The sequence below is a fragment of the Podarcis melisellensis genome, assembly GCF_964234715.1.
Source record: "Podarcis melisellensis genome assembly, chromosome: 1".
NCBI classification, from domain to species: Eukaryota; Metazoa; Chordata; class Lepidosauria; order Squamata; family Lacertidae; genus Podarcis; species Podarcis melisellensis.
The window spans coordinates 7,160,285-7,177,624 of record NC_138528.1 but is presented as its reverse complement, the minus strand read 5'-3'; the positions used below and the strand labels follow the sequence as shown (position 1 = coordinate 7,177,624).

At 53.4% G+C, this 17,340-nt stretch overlaps 1 protein-coding gene across 6 annotated transcripts in view; it reads left to right on the top strand.

Moving 5' to 3' along the window:
• The window catches only part of KTN1 (kinectin 1), a 110,868-nt gene that overhangs the window by 36,766 nt on the left and 56,762 nt on the right, over window positions 1–17,340 (top strand). For all 6 annotated transcript variants that reach the window (XM_081909179.1, XM_081909182.1, XM_081909181.1 and 3 more), the window contains exons 4-10: window positions 2,015–2,191; window positions 9,405–9,535; window positions 10,728–10,844; window positions 11,368–11,508; window positions 12,642–12,748; window positions 14,442–14,574; window positions 17,085–17,172. In XM_081909179.1, the coding sequence (XP_081765305.1) occupies window positions 2,015–2,191; window positions 9,405–9,535; window positions 10,728–10,844; window positions 11,368–11,508; window positions 12,642–12,748; window positions 14,442–14,574; window positions 17,085–17,172 (894 nt within the window). The remainder of the gene's footprint in view (window positions 1–2,014; window positions 2,192–9,404; window positions 9,536–10,727; window positions 10,845–11,367; window positions 11,509–12,641; window positions 12,749–14,441; window positions 14,575–17,084; window positions 17,173–17,340) is intronic.

Below are 17,340 nucleotides of genomic sequence, written 5' to 3'. Positions count from 1 at the left end.
GATTGGGAGCCGCCCAGAGTGGCTGGGGAAACTCAGCCAGATGGGCGGGGTATAAATAATATATTATTATTATTATTATTATTATTATTATTATTATTATTATTATTATTATTATTATTATCTGCTTTCCGGGTTGTTGTTGTTTTAAAAAATGCCCAATGTGTTCAACATTTATAATTTGAAACAGTAAGAAGCTTTGGAACAGTAAGAAGTTTTGAAACAAAACAAGCAAGAACAACTAAGTGAAATCAAACTCTGATCAGGTTGAAAGTCTGTAAGAATGAAAAAACGTTTTCCAGTGGCATCAGAATTAACCTCATTGTGCAGGGCAGCTAATTCTCCTGGGCAGGGAGTTTCACAGCCTGGGTGCTGCACATGTTCCACCCAACAACATCCTGGAAGATGGCAGGATATGCACAGGGGTTTTCCCAGTTAATCTTGGTGGAGTGACAGATTCGTATGGGAAGAGATGGTTTTTGTGAATGTGCTGGTTCCAAATCAATAAGCCTTTAATGGTAATGGCCACCACTTTGCATTGAGAGTAGTCTGCAGTCCATGAGCCTGCAAATTGCTAATGACTTGCAACCTCATGGCTTGGCTACATCCAAAAACAGGCCAGGGAGAACACAGGCAGCATCTGTGACCTGCACTGAGCAGGAGTTTGAACCCTGCATTAGGGACACCCCGCCCCCGAAAAACTCAAGCTCTCAGGATAAATTAATGTTTCAATTAATGCTTTCAAATCTTTTTTAAAAAAATTAAGAGTAGTGTCACTGGGCGTATCTTCCACTTCTCTGAAGCTTGTACCCTATACCCTTGAAACTATACTACATCATGTGATTAGAAAAAACTCAGAAAGTTTCATCAAATGGTTGAGGGGTGGGTGAGAAAGAGACGTCTGTGCTGAATGGCAAGCCTAGACATGAAAGGGTTATGCAATGGGGAAGGGAAATCTGATGACTAGTTCTCTTGGTGCCTAGGTGTGGATGTGGATGGCAGTTCCTGTACCAAGGCCTGTTGGTGCAGTCAGAAGAACTGTTCTGTGTGTCTGTAGGTTGTCCAAGACCCAAGGAATGGGGTTGGTGGAAGGAGTGTTCAGGCATGCTCTGTTCCCACCCCTGCAGCCTGAAGGGGTCAAAGAGGAAGCACAGCTAATGTTGGCCACATAAGCAATAATTGTTGCTTGGATTATTAGACTTGCTTATGTGGGTGAAAGATGCAAGGCGAATATTTAAAGTGGTTGCAGCACCATCTGCTGGAACTGTGGCAAGGATTCAGCAACCGATGGCCTAAGCTTTTTGTGTTTGTGTGCATGTCAGGTATGCAACAATGCATTCACTGGTACATGCGCAGCTTCTCATGCCTTGGTGCACTGAACCAGCGTGTAGAGAGTTGTGGGACTTGCAACGCAAGGAGCCAAGCTTGCAGCTCCACAGTCTCTGTTGATGGTGCCACATCTGACAACCATGTGGTTGCCCAGCCATACTCTACAATTAAAGCTTTTCAATTGTTCTCTTCCATGCATATTTGTGTGTGTGTGTGTGTGTTTGGTTACACTCAGGTCTATCCTACCTATGAACTCCAGTGGTGTTGCATAATAAATTGTGATCTGTGATCTTTAGTAGTGTTGCATAATGACTTCTGACGACAAAGTGAGAGCCAAAGTTCTTACTCCATTCTTAATTAAAGTTAAAATAACCTGGAATCCTTTAGGGTTTTCTTACCCTGATACAGTGTGTGTTGGGGCTGGTTGAGATCTGGTTTTCAGCATCGCAATATATGACGAAGTCTGAAATAAGGATGGAATAAGGCATTGGCTGGCTTCATGGCTTTCCCCACATTGTGGTTTTTGCACAGAGCTTGTGTGCGTAAGAGCGTGCACACACACACACACACACACACACACACACCATGATTCGCGATACGTTGCCAGGTCAAAAATTATGAAACTGATAAATTTCTGAATAATTGAAGCACCTTTTGCCTGTGTTCCCTTTGTTCCCTAAAACTCCAGTCATGACATTGGTAGACGAGCCTTTGATTCATGCAACGACTTATATCCCTTTGATGGATAATGCTGACCAGAACTTGGCAGGGGAAAAGAGAGAAGCGGCTGACTTGGTGAAACAAGATGGGACTGAAGCGCTGCAGAAAAGCAACTCCAAGAAGCTGAAGAATGAAACCGACAAAGGTACTGCGATCGAGGACATGGCAGGGCCAAGGGAGGCCTGTGGGGTTGTGCTGCAGAGCATGGAAATGCGGTTAGTGCGGCGAGAGCTGAGGTTTCCTTTCCATCATGTTTCTCTCCTTCATGGTTGAGGAGAGATGTGGGCAGATGTGCAATTTCCTGTAAATGGGCAGGAAGTAGAAGGAATCCTTCGGAGTTTTAGTCTTGCAATATAATTAGCTTCGCTCAGTCTCCTCCTTCCCCTTCCCCACCAGATGTGCCTCTCTAAATGACATTTGAATCTCGTTAGCTGTAGAGTTGCAAACCTGAGGCTTGGACGGCAGTATGGCCCTCCAAGCCTATCTGTCTGGCCCCAGGAGCTCTCACCAGGCTGCACTCACTGCTGGTCCTACTTTGCCCTCTCCTTGTGTGTGTTTGCCTTGCTGGAATATGCCCTTGAACCTGCTTGCCCGGATGGGAGGGTAGAGGGGGTGGGTGTACCTAAGAACTAGCCTACTTCAGAAAGGTGAAATTTGCATCCATTGTCCCACCCACTTTTGCCTCTGGCCACGCCCACCTTCGCATGCCCCCACCCTGGAAAGTCGCCCAGAAGAGAATGTGACTCTCGGCATGAAAATGGTTCTCCCCGCTTCTGAGTTAGCTGAATGCTGTAGCTATGAGAGACAAAGCAGTTTTCGCTGAAGGCTTTTACTACTGGTTAAATCAGTTTCCCCCAAACTTGGGTCTCCAGCTGTTTTTGGACTACAACTCCCATAATCCCTAGCTAGCAAAACCAGTGGTCAGGGATGATGGTCCTGGAGACCCCAGTTTGGGAAACACTGGGTTAAATGGTACCAGAAGCACAGTGTGACTACGTGAGCATTGGTGTGGGTGGCAGATAATATGGGCTGAGTGCAGTCCTGCATGTTACAATTGCAGCAGGACATACAGTGGTGCCTCGCAAGACGAAATTAATTCGTTCCGCAAGTCTCTTCGTCTTGCGAGTTTTTCGTCTTGCGATGCACGGTTTTCCATAGGAATGCATTGAAAATCAATTAATGCGTTCCTATGGAAAAAGCCTTCCCCCGACCTCTTCTGGCGGGCGGCATTTGAAAATCGCCCGGAACAGCGGAGGACTTCTCCGCTGTCCGGGGCGATTTAAAAACCCCTGGGAAGGCAGGCAGGGGGGACAAAGGCTTTCCCGCCCGGCCGCCCGGCTTCGTGACATCGTTCCGATGCCGGGCGGCTGGGGAAGGCTTTCCTGCCCCACCGCCCGGCATCGGGACGATGCCCCGATGCCGGGCGGCTGGGGGAGGCGTTCCTGCCCCACCGCCCGGCATCGGGACGAGGCCCCGAAGCCGGGCGGGGGGGGGAGGCTTTCCCGCCCGGCTGCCCGGCTTCGGGACAACGTTCCGATGCCGGGCGGCTGGGGGAGGCTTTCCTGCCCCACCGCCCGGCATCGGGACGATGCCCCGAAGCCGGGCGGCTGGGGGAGGCGTTCCTGCCCCACCGCCCGGCATCGGGATGATGCCCCGAAGCCGGGCGGGGGGGAGGCTTTCCCGCCCGGCCGCCCGGCTTCGGGACATCGTTCCGATGCCGGGCGGCTGGGGGAGGCTTTCCTGCCCCACGGCCCGGCATCGGGACGATGCCCCGAAGCCGGGCGGCTGGGGGAGGCTTTCCTGCCCCACCGCCCGGCATCGGGACGATGCCCCGATGCCGGGCGGCTGGGGGAGGCTTTCCTGCCCCACCGCCCGGCATCGGGACGATGCCCCGATGCCGGGCGGCTGCGGGAGGCTTTCCTGCCCCACCGCCCGGCATCGGGACGATGCCCCGAAGCCGGGCGGGGGGGGAGGCTTTCCCGCCCGGCCGCCCGGCTTCGGGACATCGTTCCGATGCCGGGCGGCTGGGGGAGGCTTTCCTGCCCCACCGCCCGGCATCGGGACGATGCCCCGATGCCGGGCGGCTGGGGGAGGCGTTCCTGCCCCACCGCCCGGCATCGGGACGATGCCCCGATGCCGGGCGGCTGGGGGAGGCTTTCCTGCCCCACCGCCCGGCATCGGGACGATGCCCCGATGCCGGGCGGCTGGGGGAGGCTTTCCTGCCCCACCGCCCGGCATCGGGACGATGCCCCGAAGCCGGGCGGCTGGGGGAGGCGTTCCTGCCCCACCGCCCGGCATCGGGATGATGCCGCGAAGCCGGGCGGGGGGGGAGGCTTTCCCGCCCGGCCGCCCGGCTTCGGGACATCGTTCCGATGCCGGGCGGCTGGGGGAGGCTTTCCTGCCCCACCGCCCGGCATCGGGACGATGCCCCGAAGCCGGGCGGCTGGGGGAGGCTTTCCTGCCCCACCACCCGGCATCGGGACGATGCCCCGATGCCGGGCGGCTGGGGGAGGCTTTCCTGCCCCACCGCCCGGCATCGGGACGATGCCCCGATGCCGGGCGGCTGGGGGAGGCGTTCCTGCCCCACCGCCCGGCATCGGGACGATGCCCCGAAGCCGGGCGGGGGGGGGAGGCTTTCCCGCCCGGCCGCCCGGCTTCGGGACAACGTTCCGATGCCGGACGGCTGGGGGAGGCTTTCCTGCCCCACCGCCCGGCATCGGGACGATGCCCCGAAGCCAGGCGGCTGGGGGAGGCGTTCCTGCCCCACCGCCCGGCATCGGGATGATGCCCCGAAGCCGGGCGGGGGGGGGAGGCTTTCCCGCCCGGCCGCCCGGCTTCGGGACATCGTTCCGATGCCGGGCGGCTGGGGGAGGCTTTCCTGCCCCACCGCCCGGCATCGGGACGATGCCCCGAAGCCGGGCGGCTGGGGGAGGCGTTCCTGCCCCACCGCCCGGCATCGGGACGATGCCCCGATGCCGGGCGGCTGGGGGAGGCTTTCCTGCCCCACCGCCCGGCATCGGGACGATGCCCCGATGCCGGGCGGCTGCGGGAGGCTTTCCTGCCCCACCGCCCGGCATCGGGACGATGCCCCGAAGCCGGGCGGGGGGGGAGGCTTTCCCGCCCGGCCGCCCGGCTTCGGGACATCGTTCCGATGCCGGGCGGCTGGGGGAGGCTTTCCTGCCCCACCGCCCGGCATCGGGACGATGCCCCGATGCCGGGCGGCTGGGGGAGGCGTTCCTGCCCCACCGCCCGGCATCGGGACGATGCCCCGATGCCGGGCGGCTGGGGGAGGCTTTCCTGCCCCACCGCCCGGCATCGGGACGATGCCCCGATGCCGGGCGGCTGGGGGAGGCTTTCCTGCCCCACCGCCCGGCATCGGGACGATGCCCCGAAGCCGGGCGGCTGGGGGAGGCGTTCCTGCCCCACCGCCCGGCATCGGGATGATGCCCCGAAGCCGGGCGGGGGGGGAGGCTTTCCCGCCCGGCCGCCCGGCTTCGGGACATCGTTCCGATGCCGGGCGGCTGGGGGAGGCTTTCCTGCCCCACCGCCCGGCATCGGGACGATGCCCCGAAGCCGGGCGGCTGGGGGAGGCGTTCCTGCCCCACCGCCCGGCATCGGGACGATGCCCCGATGCCGGGCGGCTGGGGGAGGCTTTCCTGCCCCACCGCCCGGCATCGGGACGATGCCCCGATGCCGGGCGGCTGGGGGAGGCTTTCCTGCCCCACCGCCCGGCATCGGGACGATGCCCCGATGCCGGGCGGCTGGGGGAGGCGTTCCTGCCCCACCGCCCGGCATCGGGACGATGCCCCGATGCCGGGCGGCTGGGGGAGGCTTTCCTGCCCCACCGCCCGGCATCGGGACGATGCCCCGATGCCGGGCGGCTGGGGGAGGCTTTCCTGCCCCACCGCCCGGCATCGGGACGATGCCCCGAAGCCGGGCGGCTGGGGGAGGCGTTCCTGCCCCACCGCCCGGCATCGGGATGATGCCGCGAAGCCGGGCGGGGGGGGAGGCTTTCCCGCCCGGCCGCCCGGCTTCGGGACATCGTTCCGATGCCGGGCGGCTGGGGGAGGCTTTCCTGCCCCACCGCCCGGCATCGGGACGATGCCCCGAAGCCGGGCGGCTGGGGGAGGCTTTCCTGCCCCACCGCCCGGCATCGGGACGATGCCCCGATGCCGGGCGGCTGGGGGAGGCTTTCCTGCCCCACCGCCCGGCATCGGGACGATGCCCCGATGCCGGGCGGCTGGGGGAGGCGTTCCTGCCCCACCGCCCGGCATCGGGACGATGCCCCGAAGCCGGGGGGGGGGAGGCTTTCCCGCCCGGCCGCCCGGCTTCGGGACAACGTTCCGATGCCGGACGGCTGGGGGAGGCTTTCCTGCCCCACCGCCCGGCATCGGGACGATGCCCCGAAGCCAGGCGGCTGGGGGAGGCGTTCCTGCCCCACCGCCCGGCATCGGGATGATGCCCCGAAGCCGGGCGGGGGGGGGAGGCTTTCCCGCCCGGCCGCCCGGCTTCGGGACATCGTTCCGATGCCGGGCGGCTGGGGGAGGCTTTCCTGCCCCACCGCCCGGCATCGGGACGATGCCCCGAAGCCGGGCGGCTGGGGGAGGCGTTCCTGCCCCACCGCCCGGCATCGGGACGATGCCCCGATGCCGGGCGGCTGGGGGAGGCTTTCCTGCCCCACCGCCCGGCATCGGGACGATGCCCCGATGCCGGGCGGCTGCGGGAGGCTTTCCTGCCCCACCGCCCGGCATCGGGACGATGCCCCGAAGCCGGGCGGGGGGGGAGGCTTTCCCGCCCGGCCGCCCGGCTTCGGGACATCGTTCCGATGCCGGGCGGCTGGGGGAGGCTTTCCTGCCCCACCGCCCGGCATCGGGACGATGCCCCGATGCCGGGCGGCTGGGGGAGGCGTTCCTGCCCCACCGCCCGGCATCGGGACGATGCCCCGATGCCGGGCGGCTGGGGGAGGCTTTCCTGCCCCACCGCCCGGCATCGGGACGATGCCCCGATGCCGGGCGGCTGGGGGAGGCTTTCCTGCCCCACCGCCCGGCATCGGGACGATGCCCCGAAGCCGGGCGGCTGGGGGAGGCGTTCCTGCCCCACCGCCCGGCATCGGGATGATGCCCCGAAGCCGGGCGGGGGGGGGGAGGCTTTCCCGCCCGGCCGCCCGGCTTCGGGACATCGTTCCGATGCCGGGCGGCTGGGGGAGGCTTTCCTGCCCCACCGCCCGGCATCGGGACGATGCCCCGAAGCCGGGCGGCTGGGGGAGGCGTTCCTGCCCCACCGCCCGGCATCGGGACGATGCCCCGATGCCGGGCGGCTGGGGGAGGCTTTCCTGCCCCACCGCCCGGCATCGGGACGATGCCCCGATGCCGGGCGGCTGCGGGAGGCTTTCCTGCCCCACCGCCCGGCATCGGGACGATGCCCCGAAGCCGGGCGGGGGGGGAGGCTTTCCCGCCCGGCTTCGGGACATCGTTCCGATGCCGGGCGGCTGGGGGAGGCTTTCCTGCCCCACCGCCCGGCATCGGGACGATGCCCCGATGCCGGGCGGCTGGGGGAGGCGTTCCTGCCCCACCGCCCGGCATCGGGACGATGCCCCGATGCCGGGCGGCTGGGGGAGGCGTTCCTGCCCCACCGCCCGGCATCGGGATGATGCCCCGAAGCCGGGCGGGGGGGGAGGCTTCAAAAGCCGTCCGGGGGCTTTTAAATCGCCCCGGACAGTCCCGGGGCGATTTAAAAGCCCCCGGTTAGGCAGGCAGGGGGGGCAAAAGTCTTTGCCCCCCCTGCCTGCCTTCAAAAGCCGTCCGGGATAGCGGGAAGCGCTTCCCTGCTATCCCGGACCGCTTTTAAAATGCTGGCGGTGGGGAGCAAAGCCTTTCGCCCCCGCCGGCCTTCCTGGACCTCTTCTGAAGTCCGGAGGGGGGGGAAGGCTTTGCTCCCCACCGCCAGCATTTAAAAAAAGGTCCCCGAGATTTCCCTATGGGCTTTCGTCTTGCGATGCAAGCCCATAGGGAAAATCGTCTAGCGAAGCGTCGCAAAAACCGAAAAACCCTTTCGTCTTGCGGGTTTTTCGTCTTGCGAGGCATTCGTCTAGCGGGGCACCACTGTACTGGCCAATCTTTTTGGCACAGGATCCTTTTAGCAAGCAATGCGAATGAAGCAAAGCTTGTGTACACACACACATCTCTTGCAAAAGACCCTTGTGTGAACGGTAACAAATCGATGTGTCCTGCAGCAGTCATAACATGTGGCTGGCTCTGAAGCCTAGACCTGGCAAACGTACACATTGGTAATCAGGCCACAGTTTTTTTTGGTGTTACCTGTGTTCTCCCTTCCCCTGCCCCACTCCCCATTCCTCTAGTCCGGCTTCCTTATGCTGTTGATACCATAATTTGCAACCTTACTATTATTATTGACGCTTAATTTCAAATACGCAAGGAAAACGGAGCTTAGTGGCTGCACAGAAAATAAAGATAAATAGCGACCGATGGTTGTAGTTTTAGACATTCCCCATAATCTGTAGCCTTATCCAAATGTAGCTCATTCTTTTCCTGTGAGGTCTGGGATTTGCCAACCCAAATTAGAAACACTCCCCTCAGCAGATCAGTAAGCTGCTTCTTGGGGGGCATCAGAAAAGGTTTCCCCTGTCTTTACTGAGAGCTCTGAGGACGCTTGCTTTGAGCCAAGCTTTCCCCTTGTCAGGGCCTGGTGATGTTTACATTGGGCTAGCCTCTTTGCTTAAGGTTGGATACTGCCTTGCTTTAGGGCAGAGGCCTGTGGTTGTTCCAGAGAGGGCATTATTGCGTTGCTCCAGCAGTAATCTGGGACTGACACAATCCTGCATTGATTTTTTAAAAATAGTTTTTATTAAATATTTTCCTGTGTTGCAGTTAAACAGTTAAACAAGGGAAAGTATGAATAGCATCTCCACTGGCAATTCATAGTCTTTTCACAGTTCGTTTACAATTCAGTATGAGACACTATTGTAATAGACATTGTGCAGTAGAGGGAAAAGAGAAGGGAGGGAGATTTGGGGAGTTAAATGATATTTCGTTCTATTGCATGGTGTTTGTGCAGGGGTTTTTGGCTGGTTGCAGTGTGATTTGTTTGTATGTGTGAGGAGGGGAGCTGTTGGGTCACATTCTGTACCATAAAAGAATGCACTTCCCTGGTCCTAAATGGCTTGTTGGGTATGGAGAGCATGTTCTCTGATAATGGACCACAAATCAGACTCCCTCAACCTGGTGTCCCCCAGGAGCTGTGGCCTACAACTCCCATCATCCTGGCCAGCACAACGTTGAATTCTTCCCGTAACAAACATGCCCCTGTAAGTTAAATGTTGCTGGTGGGTTTTATTGCAGAAAACGCCGAGGTAAAATTTAAGGACTTTCTCTTGGCTATGAAGAATATGATCTTCACAGAAGAGGAGGCCTTGAGTGTAGTGGAGCTGCTGAAGGAGAAATCGAATGTGATTCAGGATGTTCTGCAGAAAGTAAGTGCTACTTTGGGTCACAGCACTTGAATGGAAAGGAGGGTGTTGGGTTTGCTAGAGCACTTGAGGCTAACACTTCTGGGCAAGGACTGCTTCTGCGACCTATCAGTATTTCTAGTTTTAATCATGATTTTATACTGATGCTTTTACTGTCTTCTCTTATGCCATCCTGATAGAGTTACTGAAAGGTGGCCTAGAAGCCTTGCATACAAAATAAACACTAGAACAGAGACAGTCGTTCTCACGCTACGTGCTTCGTGCCTTTTCTGACACTGGTGTCATAAGTATTGATCCTCAGAAGTTATTTTCTGAAGGTTCCTTCCTGTGGCATGGCTGCAAGGGAAGCTTTCTCTTATCTTTGACTAATGGCAGCTTGTCAGAAAACTAACAAACATAATAAAGATTAACCACAGTTTGTTGAAACAGCCGAGCTTTAAACCATGGGTTATTAAGCTGGTTTGTTAATAATAATAATAATAATAATAATAATAATAATAATAATAATAATAATTTATTATTTCTACCCCACCCATCTGGCTGGGTTTTCCCAGCCACTCTGGGCGGCTTTCAACAGAACATTAAAAACAGACATAAAAAACTTCCCTAAACAAGGCCAGACCATAGTTATGATTAGTCACTTTGGGTTTGGATGTAATGCTAAACTGTAAGGTAAAGGTAAAGGTACCCCTGACCATTAGGTTCAGTCGTGGCCGACTCTGGGGTTGCGGCGCTCATCTCGCTTTATTGGCCGAGGGAGCCGGCGTACAGCTTCTGGGTCATGTGGCCAGCATAACTAAGCCGCTTCTGGTGAACCAGAGCAGTGCATGGAAATGCCGTTTACCTTCCTGCAGGAGCAGTACCTATTTATCTACTTGCACTTTGACGTTCTTTCAAACTGCTAGGTTGGCAGGAGCAGGGACCGAGCAACGGGAGCTCACCCAGTTCCGGGATTCGAACTGCCGACCTTCTGATCGGCAAGTCCTAGGCTCAGTGGTATAACCCACAGTGCCACCCGCGTCCCATATGCTAAACTGTAGTTGATTAAAAAAAACACAAAAGCTATCTGTGGCTGTGCTAGAAGGGGAGAGGGGACATATGTGAGCCTGAGGCTCGAGGCTCATTCATGTCATGATAAGCTATAGTTCAACCTGGCCCTTCCTGCCTTTCATTGTTTTGCTCTTGGTTGTTGCAGGCCAGTAAGGGTGACTCGGCAGCAGCCCTGCATCAGCTTCAAGAAAAGGACAAACTGCTTGCTGCTGTGAAAGAAGAAGCTGCCACCGCAAAGGAGCAGTGCAAACAGCTCTCACAGGTACAGTGGCTCACAGGGCACGTAGGTGCGCCAGTTTGGGTCTGTGATGTTTGGCTTCCTTTGCCATCTTTTCAGCAGGGGAGAAGGGAATGTAAGTAAAATGCTACAATGGGGTAAGGAGAAGGCATCAGGGAAACCTGCATAATCGTCTCGACACTCTCCTAACCCCCATCCCTTTCTGCTTATAATCAACAAACTAAGTTTCAAGATTGTCATCTTTCTACTCTCAGCTTCCATATTTAGCTGTATCATGATTTTTCCTCCTCCAGCTCTCCTACTCTGAGTTGCCCAACCATTTAGTGCTCTTTAAAATGACCCCATTGCTTTCCATGCATCCCCCCCTCTTCCTCCAAATCTCATTCCCAAAACTTGAAGGTTTTGGCTTAAAAACCTTACTCCTGTTCCTAATATTAAGAGAAAATGATGTACAGACACCTGCTCTTGCTGTCATTCTGTCTTTGTCCATCCATTGCATTTGTTGACGTTTGCTTGTAGAAGTGAGGCATCATTTTTTCCCTCCTAGGAGCTAGTTTCAGAGAAGGAAAGAAGCAGCTTAGTGGCAGCAAAGCTGAGAGAAAAAATTGGCACCCTGGAAAAGGACCATGGAGTCTTTCAAAACAAGATCCATGTAGGCTACCAAGAAAACCAGCAGATGAAGATGAAGGTAAAAACTTCCCACTTCTGCTTGGCTGAGCAGATACTTTGGGTGGTGACAATTCCTTTCGCAGAGGGCATTGCGTTTTGCTTGTCAAAGTGCCAGCAAGTGAAATTCAGTGTAGGATTTTTATCTCTTCTGTGAAGCCTCTCCGGGGCATTTTCACTCTTGAGGCTTAAAATGGTTCCTGCTGCTTTGCAATACTGATGCAGAAATGTCGCAGGTGCGCCTGCACAAGACAAAAGCCTTTCCTTGACATTAGTACAGAGCAGAAAGCGCACGAGGGGATTTTGAGCTGACTTTCCGTCTCATATGTAAAAGCACCTCTGGAGGTGGGCTAAGAGGGCTCTGCAGGACATTTGGCCAGCCCCTGCACTGCAGAATCTTGTGGTTTGTCTTCTGGGCCAAGATAGTACATAGATTTTATTAGCTATATATTTTAAAACAGATTTTAATAGCTGGGGTGATTTTGTATAACCGTGCCGCTAAAAGTCGCGGAAGAAGAAGGGCAGTGAGGCATGTGGGCTGCTGGAATTCCACATCACTGGAAGTTCCCAGGCTCTTTTCTTCTCCCTGCCTCTCAGCTTCTGAGATTACAACAGACTTTGCCCTCACGCTTAAAAGTCCGCCTATGCCAGGGGTGGGGCAAAAGTAGATTAGAGTTTGCTGGTAGATCTCTGGCTGATTTGCAGTAGATCATCAAGCACTTTTCTGATTTTCAGTTGTTTAATAGCAGCTGCAGCAGTACACCTTTTCATACCACTTAGGCTGCTGAAAGAAAGCTAACAGGGGGTGGACTTTGTCAAAGAATTAGGAGTTCGGCTCAGTGCAGTTCTGGGACTGCAAACCAATCACTAAGCTCAGAACCTTCTCAGAGGCACCTTGTTTGTTCATTCTGTCTGTTAGTCTGTCACACATGGCTCTGGTTCATAGATCTTGGGGTTCTAGGTTTTTTGTACCAGCCTGAAGTCTACCCACAAGTGATCTACACAGCTTTAATAACTAGAATCTGCAATTCTTGGGATGCTAAACGATATATTCCTTTTAAAAATCTGTCTTGCATGAAATGCAGTCCTGCCTCTTTCTGAACTAATAGCCTGGTTTAAAGAAGTTGGCTGTTGCTTTTTCTTCTCCCTGTGTAGTTTCAGCAAGTTCGTGAGCAGATGGAGGCGGAGATTAATCGCCTGAAGCAAGAGAATGGTATCTTGAGAGACGCTGTCAGTACTTCCACCAACCAAATGGAAAGCAAGTACGCTACTGGTGATTCCACTAAAACATAGGTTTTGTAGCTTTTGCCCTAAAATTATGATTATGAAGTGCCTGGCGCAACGGGTTCTTGAAGGCTGTGGACTTTAGTTATGCCTGATCTAGTGCTAGCTAAGGATACCTCCATTAGACCTATTGCAATGTATCAAGGAACTCAGGTTATTGAGGAAAAGGTACCAGCCACATCATTTTGTATATCGGGTCGTGGTGGCTCATAGGATGATGATGTAGTTTTTACTTCACTGTCCCTGTAGATCTGGCCTCTTCTTCTTCTTTGCTTTTCCAAAATGTACAGCGGATCAGTCTGGTGTGAAGTCTGCTGGTACTCATCATTCATTAAAGGCTCAGTGTTAATTTTCTATTGTTTTAAGTCTTCTTCAGCTGTTATATCGGCACAGGGTCAGCGTTAGTTTGTTTTGTAATTTAGTGCCAAATAGGAAAGGTTTGGCATGAGAACTTGCTCTCCTAAGCAGATGGACTATGCTCACGTAGTGCTGATGACTATGGCAGTGGAAAGCTGGGGTGCCAGAATGGGGCTGGGGAGTGGGTGGGTGTGGAGTTTGACCAACTTTAGCCAACTCTTTCACCCACCCACCCCTGTTAGCTTTCAAGAAACAGTAGCTTGGAGGACAAGGGTCTTCACAAATGTTAGGGGTAGGCATCCCCCTTAATTCAAGCAGTGGCACTGTTAATGCCATCAGGAGAGCAGATGAAAACCTGGAACAGAGTGCCAGTCTTTTGTCTCTTGGTCATCTGTTGCTCATACAGCGGTACCTTGGTTTTCGAACACCTCCGTAGTTGAATGTTTTGGAACTCGAACACCGAAAACCCGGAAGTTAAATGCCTCGGGTTTCGAACATGCCTCTGTAGTTGAACAGGAAATGCAGCTTCCATTTTGAGGCTTCCGTTTTGAGTTTCGGTTTTCGAACGTTTCAGAACTCGAACGGACTTTGGGAATGGATTACATTCGAAAACCGAGGTACCACTGTATTTATCTAACATAATGGCTGCCCAGGACTAGAGTTATATCTTCAGGAGTTTGTATGTTTCCTTCTGCTGAGTTAATGCACACTTTTTACCATTGGTGGTGCCTTGTAAGTTGGGCGTGTGTGATCCTTTCTGTTCTCTCAAAGTCACCTGCGGGGGGGGGTTGTTCTTCAGGAGCAGAGGAGGAGGGTGTCTTCCTTGAAAACTTGGCATGTGTGCTCCATACATCCTGTTTCTTACCTTTTGGTGAAATCTGTAGTTGCAACACATGTAGAAATTCATGCTCATGGGGTAACTGTGTGTGTGTGTGTGTGTGTGTGTGTGTGTGTGTGTGTGTGTGTAAGAGAGAGAGAATGGTACAAATTTTTCTCAGCTGTCTTTAATACTTGGAAACATGAACACATAGAACAGCAAAACTCACATCAACAAAAGATTGCTTCACTAGATTCTGTAGTTTATAACTGGGACCTCAATCTTATCAGTGAATGTGGAATTTTCACAGCAGAAGAATTGACCAGTTCCAATAATTTTATGATAGCATATTTCAGAGTAGGGTTTTTTTTGAGCACTCAAAATACTACCTTATGTTCAACTGCCAATGGCAGCCGTCTGGCTTTCTGCAGATGCACATTCCCACTGCCAAATACTGCCTTGTAATGTGAAAAACAACCTTTTTTCTTTGCATCTAGACAGTCGTCAGAGCTCAACAAATTGCGCCAAGATTGTGCTAGGCTTGTGAATGAGTTGACAGAAAAGAACAACAAATTGCAGCAGGAGGAACTCCTTAAGAAGAATACAGAACAAGCTGTCAATCAACTAAAGGTGAGCTCCATCTTGCCTTCTGTGGTTGAGGTAACACCATCTGTCCCTAAACGTGCCTGTCAGACATGATCAAAGCTGCACACAGAACTGTGGTTTCGCAAACCCTCTAGCTGGATAGTTAGCAACAGGGTGCTACATTGGACATAGCAAATATGACCTAAATGCTGAGAAATCTGTGAGGACATTAGGAAAATTGAAGTTCTGTGACCCCTTCCTTCCTTGGCCAATCACTTGGCTACGTTCCAGACAGCATGAGGCTGTTGGCTTTGCTTGTGCAAGGTGCCCCTCAAAGGTCTCTCCTAAAGTTTGGGGGATCCCCTGGAAGGGCTTTTCTGAGTCTGTGAGAGGCTGTAGCTGTTCCATGGAGGATATGTTACCTTAACTGAATCTTCTATCTTGCTTCTCTATTTCGGGGCTGGCAAACCTCCAGCCCATGGGCCAGGTTAGGCCTGATAAAGCTCCCACTTTCTCTTATGAAGCTATTTCCCCCAAAACTATGCTGACCTACTCTACCCCAGACATCATTTGTGAGGTGCCCCTGGATCATCATCATGTGAGGAGCTCCCATCAAGCAGCTGATCCTTGCAGAAAGCAGCTTTTCCAGCCCTATTCTTGCCACATGAGAAGTCTTGCCCTGTGCATTGTCCCATAGGGGTGGGGACAGATAAAAAGATCTGGCTCACTGGGCCAGAAAGGTTTACCATCCTCTCCTATGGAATCTCCATGTTAAGAGGTCAGCAAAGGGCAGTTTGACCCCAAAGGGACTCATGGGCAAGGAATGTGCTATTTGTCCAGACAGACAGAATATACAAGTGCTGTAGACTTTTCTTTTAATAAGTTACTAGCTACAGAAGCTTTGTGACCTGTGCAATTGATGAGTTCCAGCAATAGATTTTTAAAATGCATTTTGTAGCCAAGTAGTAGACCCAGCCACCCAGTACAGTGTCTTAACTGCATGTGGAGCCAGCACACCAAGGACACTTCTAAATCTAATAATTAGATCAAACTATAAATTATGTAAGTGTCCCAAATCTATTTTTCTGATTGACTGGTTGTATGCAGGTAAGGGACTGATTGGTATGTATAAGTTTTCACCTGTGCTTTCAGTATGTAAGTGTTCCCAACCAGTTCACAATAAAAGAATAATATACTCTGGTTTCTCTTGAGGTGGCATAAATATAAAAATATGAACAATGGGCTGGGTGGAAGAACCCTCATAAATCTGCAGGACCACAGGATGAAACAGCAGATGCAGTGGATTATAAGACAATAGAAAATACTTTTACACAGGAACTTAAAAGCTTTTTTAAAATACAAAAATGGAATAAAAAGGTCTTGACTTTGTGTAGCAATCAAAAGCAGGTGCCAGGTAAGCTTTCCTAGGAAGAACATCCCAGTGTCTTAGGAAAAGCACCCGAAAAATACTACAGTCAAACCTTGGCTTACAGCCGCTTTAGGTTGCGTTTTTTCGGGTTACAGACCGCCGAAACCCAGAAGAACAGGAACAGGTTACTTCGGGGTTTCAGCCGTCACGCATGCACAGAAGCGCTAAATCGCGCTTCGTGCATGCGCCGAATCGCAACCCGCACATTCACAGACGCGACGCTGCGGGTTGCGAACATGCATCCCACACGGATCACGTTCGCAACCCGAGTGTCCACTGTGTTGTAATGTTGCTGGGACTAGCCAATCCCTCTACAGTTAACAATTTCGCAGTTAACAACAATAATAAACTTGCCTAACTCATCATAAAATTATGTAAATGTTATGCTCAATGTCAGGACCACCTAGGGAGCAGGTGTCAAAAGGGTGATTGGAAGAAACGATGAGAATCCATTAGTAATATTTAGAAGGGGTCCTTGGCTGACAATGTAAACTCGGGGTTACATTAAATGTAGAATCTGGATGCGCTTGCTAAAGTAATCTAGCAGTATGGACTATGGGGGGGGGGTTAATTATTGTTTTCCTTCACACACCCTTGTGCTGAGTACAATAGCCACAGAGAGATGCTGGTAGACGTGCTGTGAAGTGCAAGGTTCACAGCGAGGTAGAGCAAGGTTCAGCACTGGGGGGTTGCTGGTGAATCCAAGCCAGTAGTTTACTGCTATGGAAGGTGAATGCCACTGCTATCTGCTCTTGGTTTCTGAATTATTTGGCACTCCAAATGATGTGATCTGGCTACCTAGGGCAGATGAAGCCAGTTCATGCAAAAAGGCATCAGGTGGGATGTTTCATTCTCGGTCTCTCCCCCCCTTCTTGCACATCTATCTTGGGCTATCTGTTCCACTTTCATTACCCTGAATCACGTATTAGGAGGATGAAATAAAAATGTTAGGGTTGAGCGCTCTTCCCTTAGCAAACGTTCGACTTGAGAGCTGCTCAGAAATGACAAAAGCAACAAGAGACATGTGAGGCTCTCTCTTTATCTTGTGTGTGTGTGTGTGTCTTTGAGAGGTGATGCAATAACATGATCAGAGATGTATATTGTTCTCTGTTCTCTTAACATCCAGGCGCAACTACAGGAAGCTGAGCGAAGATGGGAGGAAATGCAGAGCTATCTCAGGAAACGAACGGCAGAACATGAGGCAGCCCAGCAAGGTGCCTTATTCAGTTTCCCCTATTATCCTTTTCCCATCAGTGGGAAGAAATCCCTCCACGGGATCCCGCAGAAGCCTCTTTAAAGATGCTGGGTTGCATCAGGTGGTGGCTTTGTGCTAGTGTCAGGGACTGGCTGGACTCGGAGGAGTGGTGGCTGGATACTGAGGA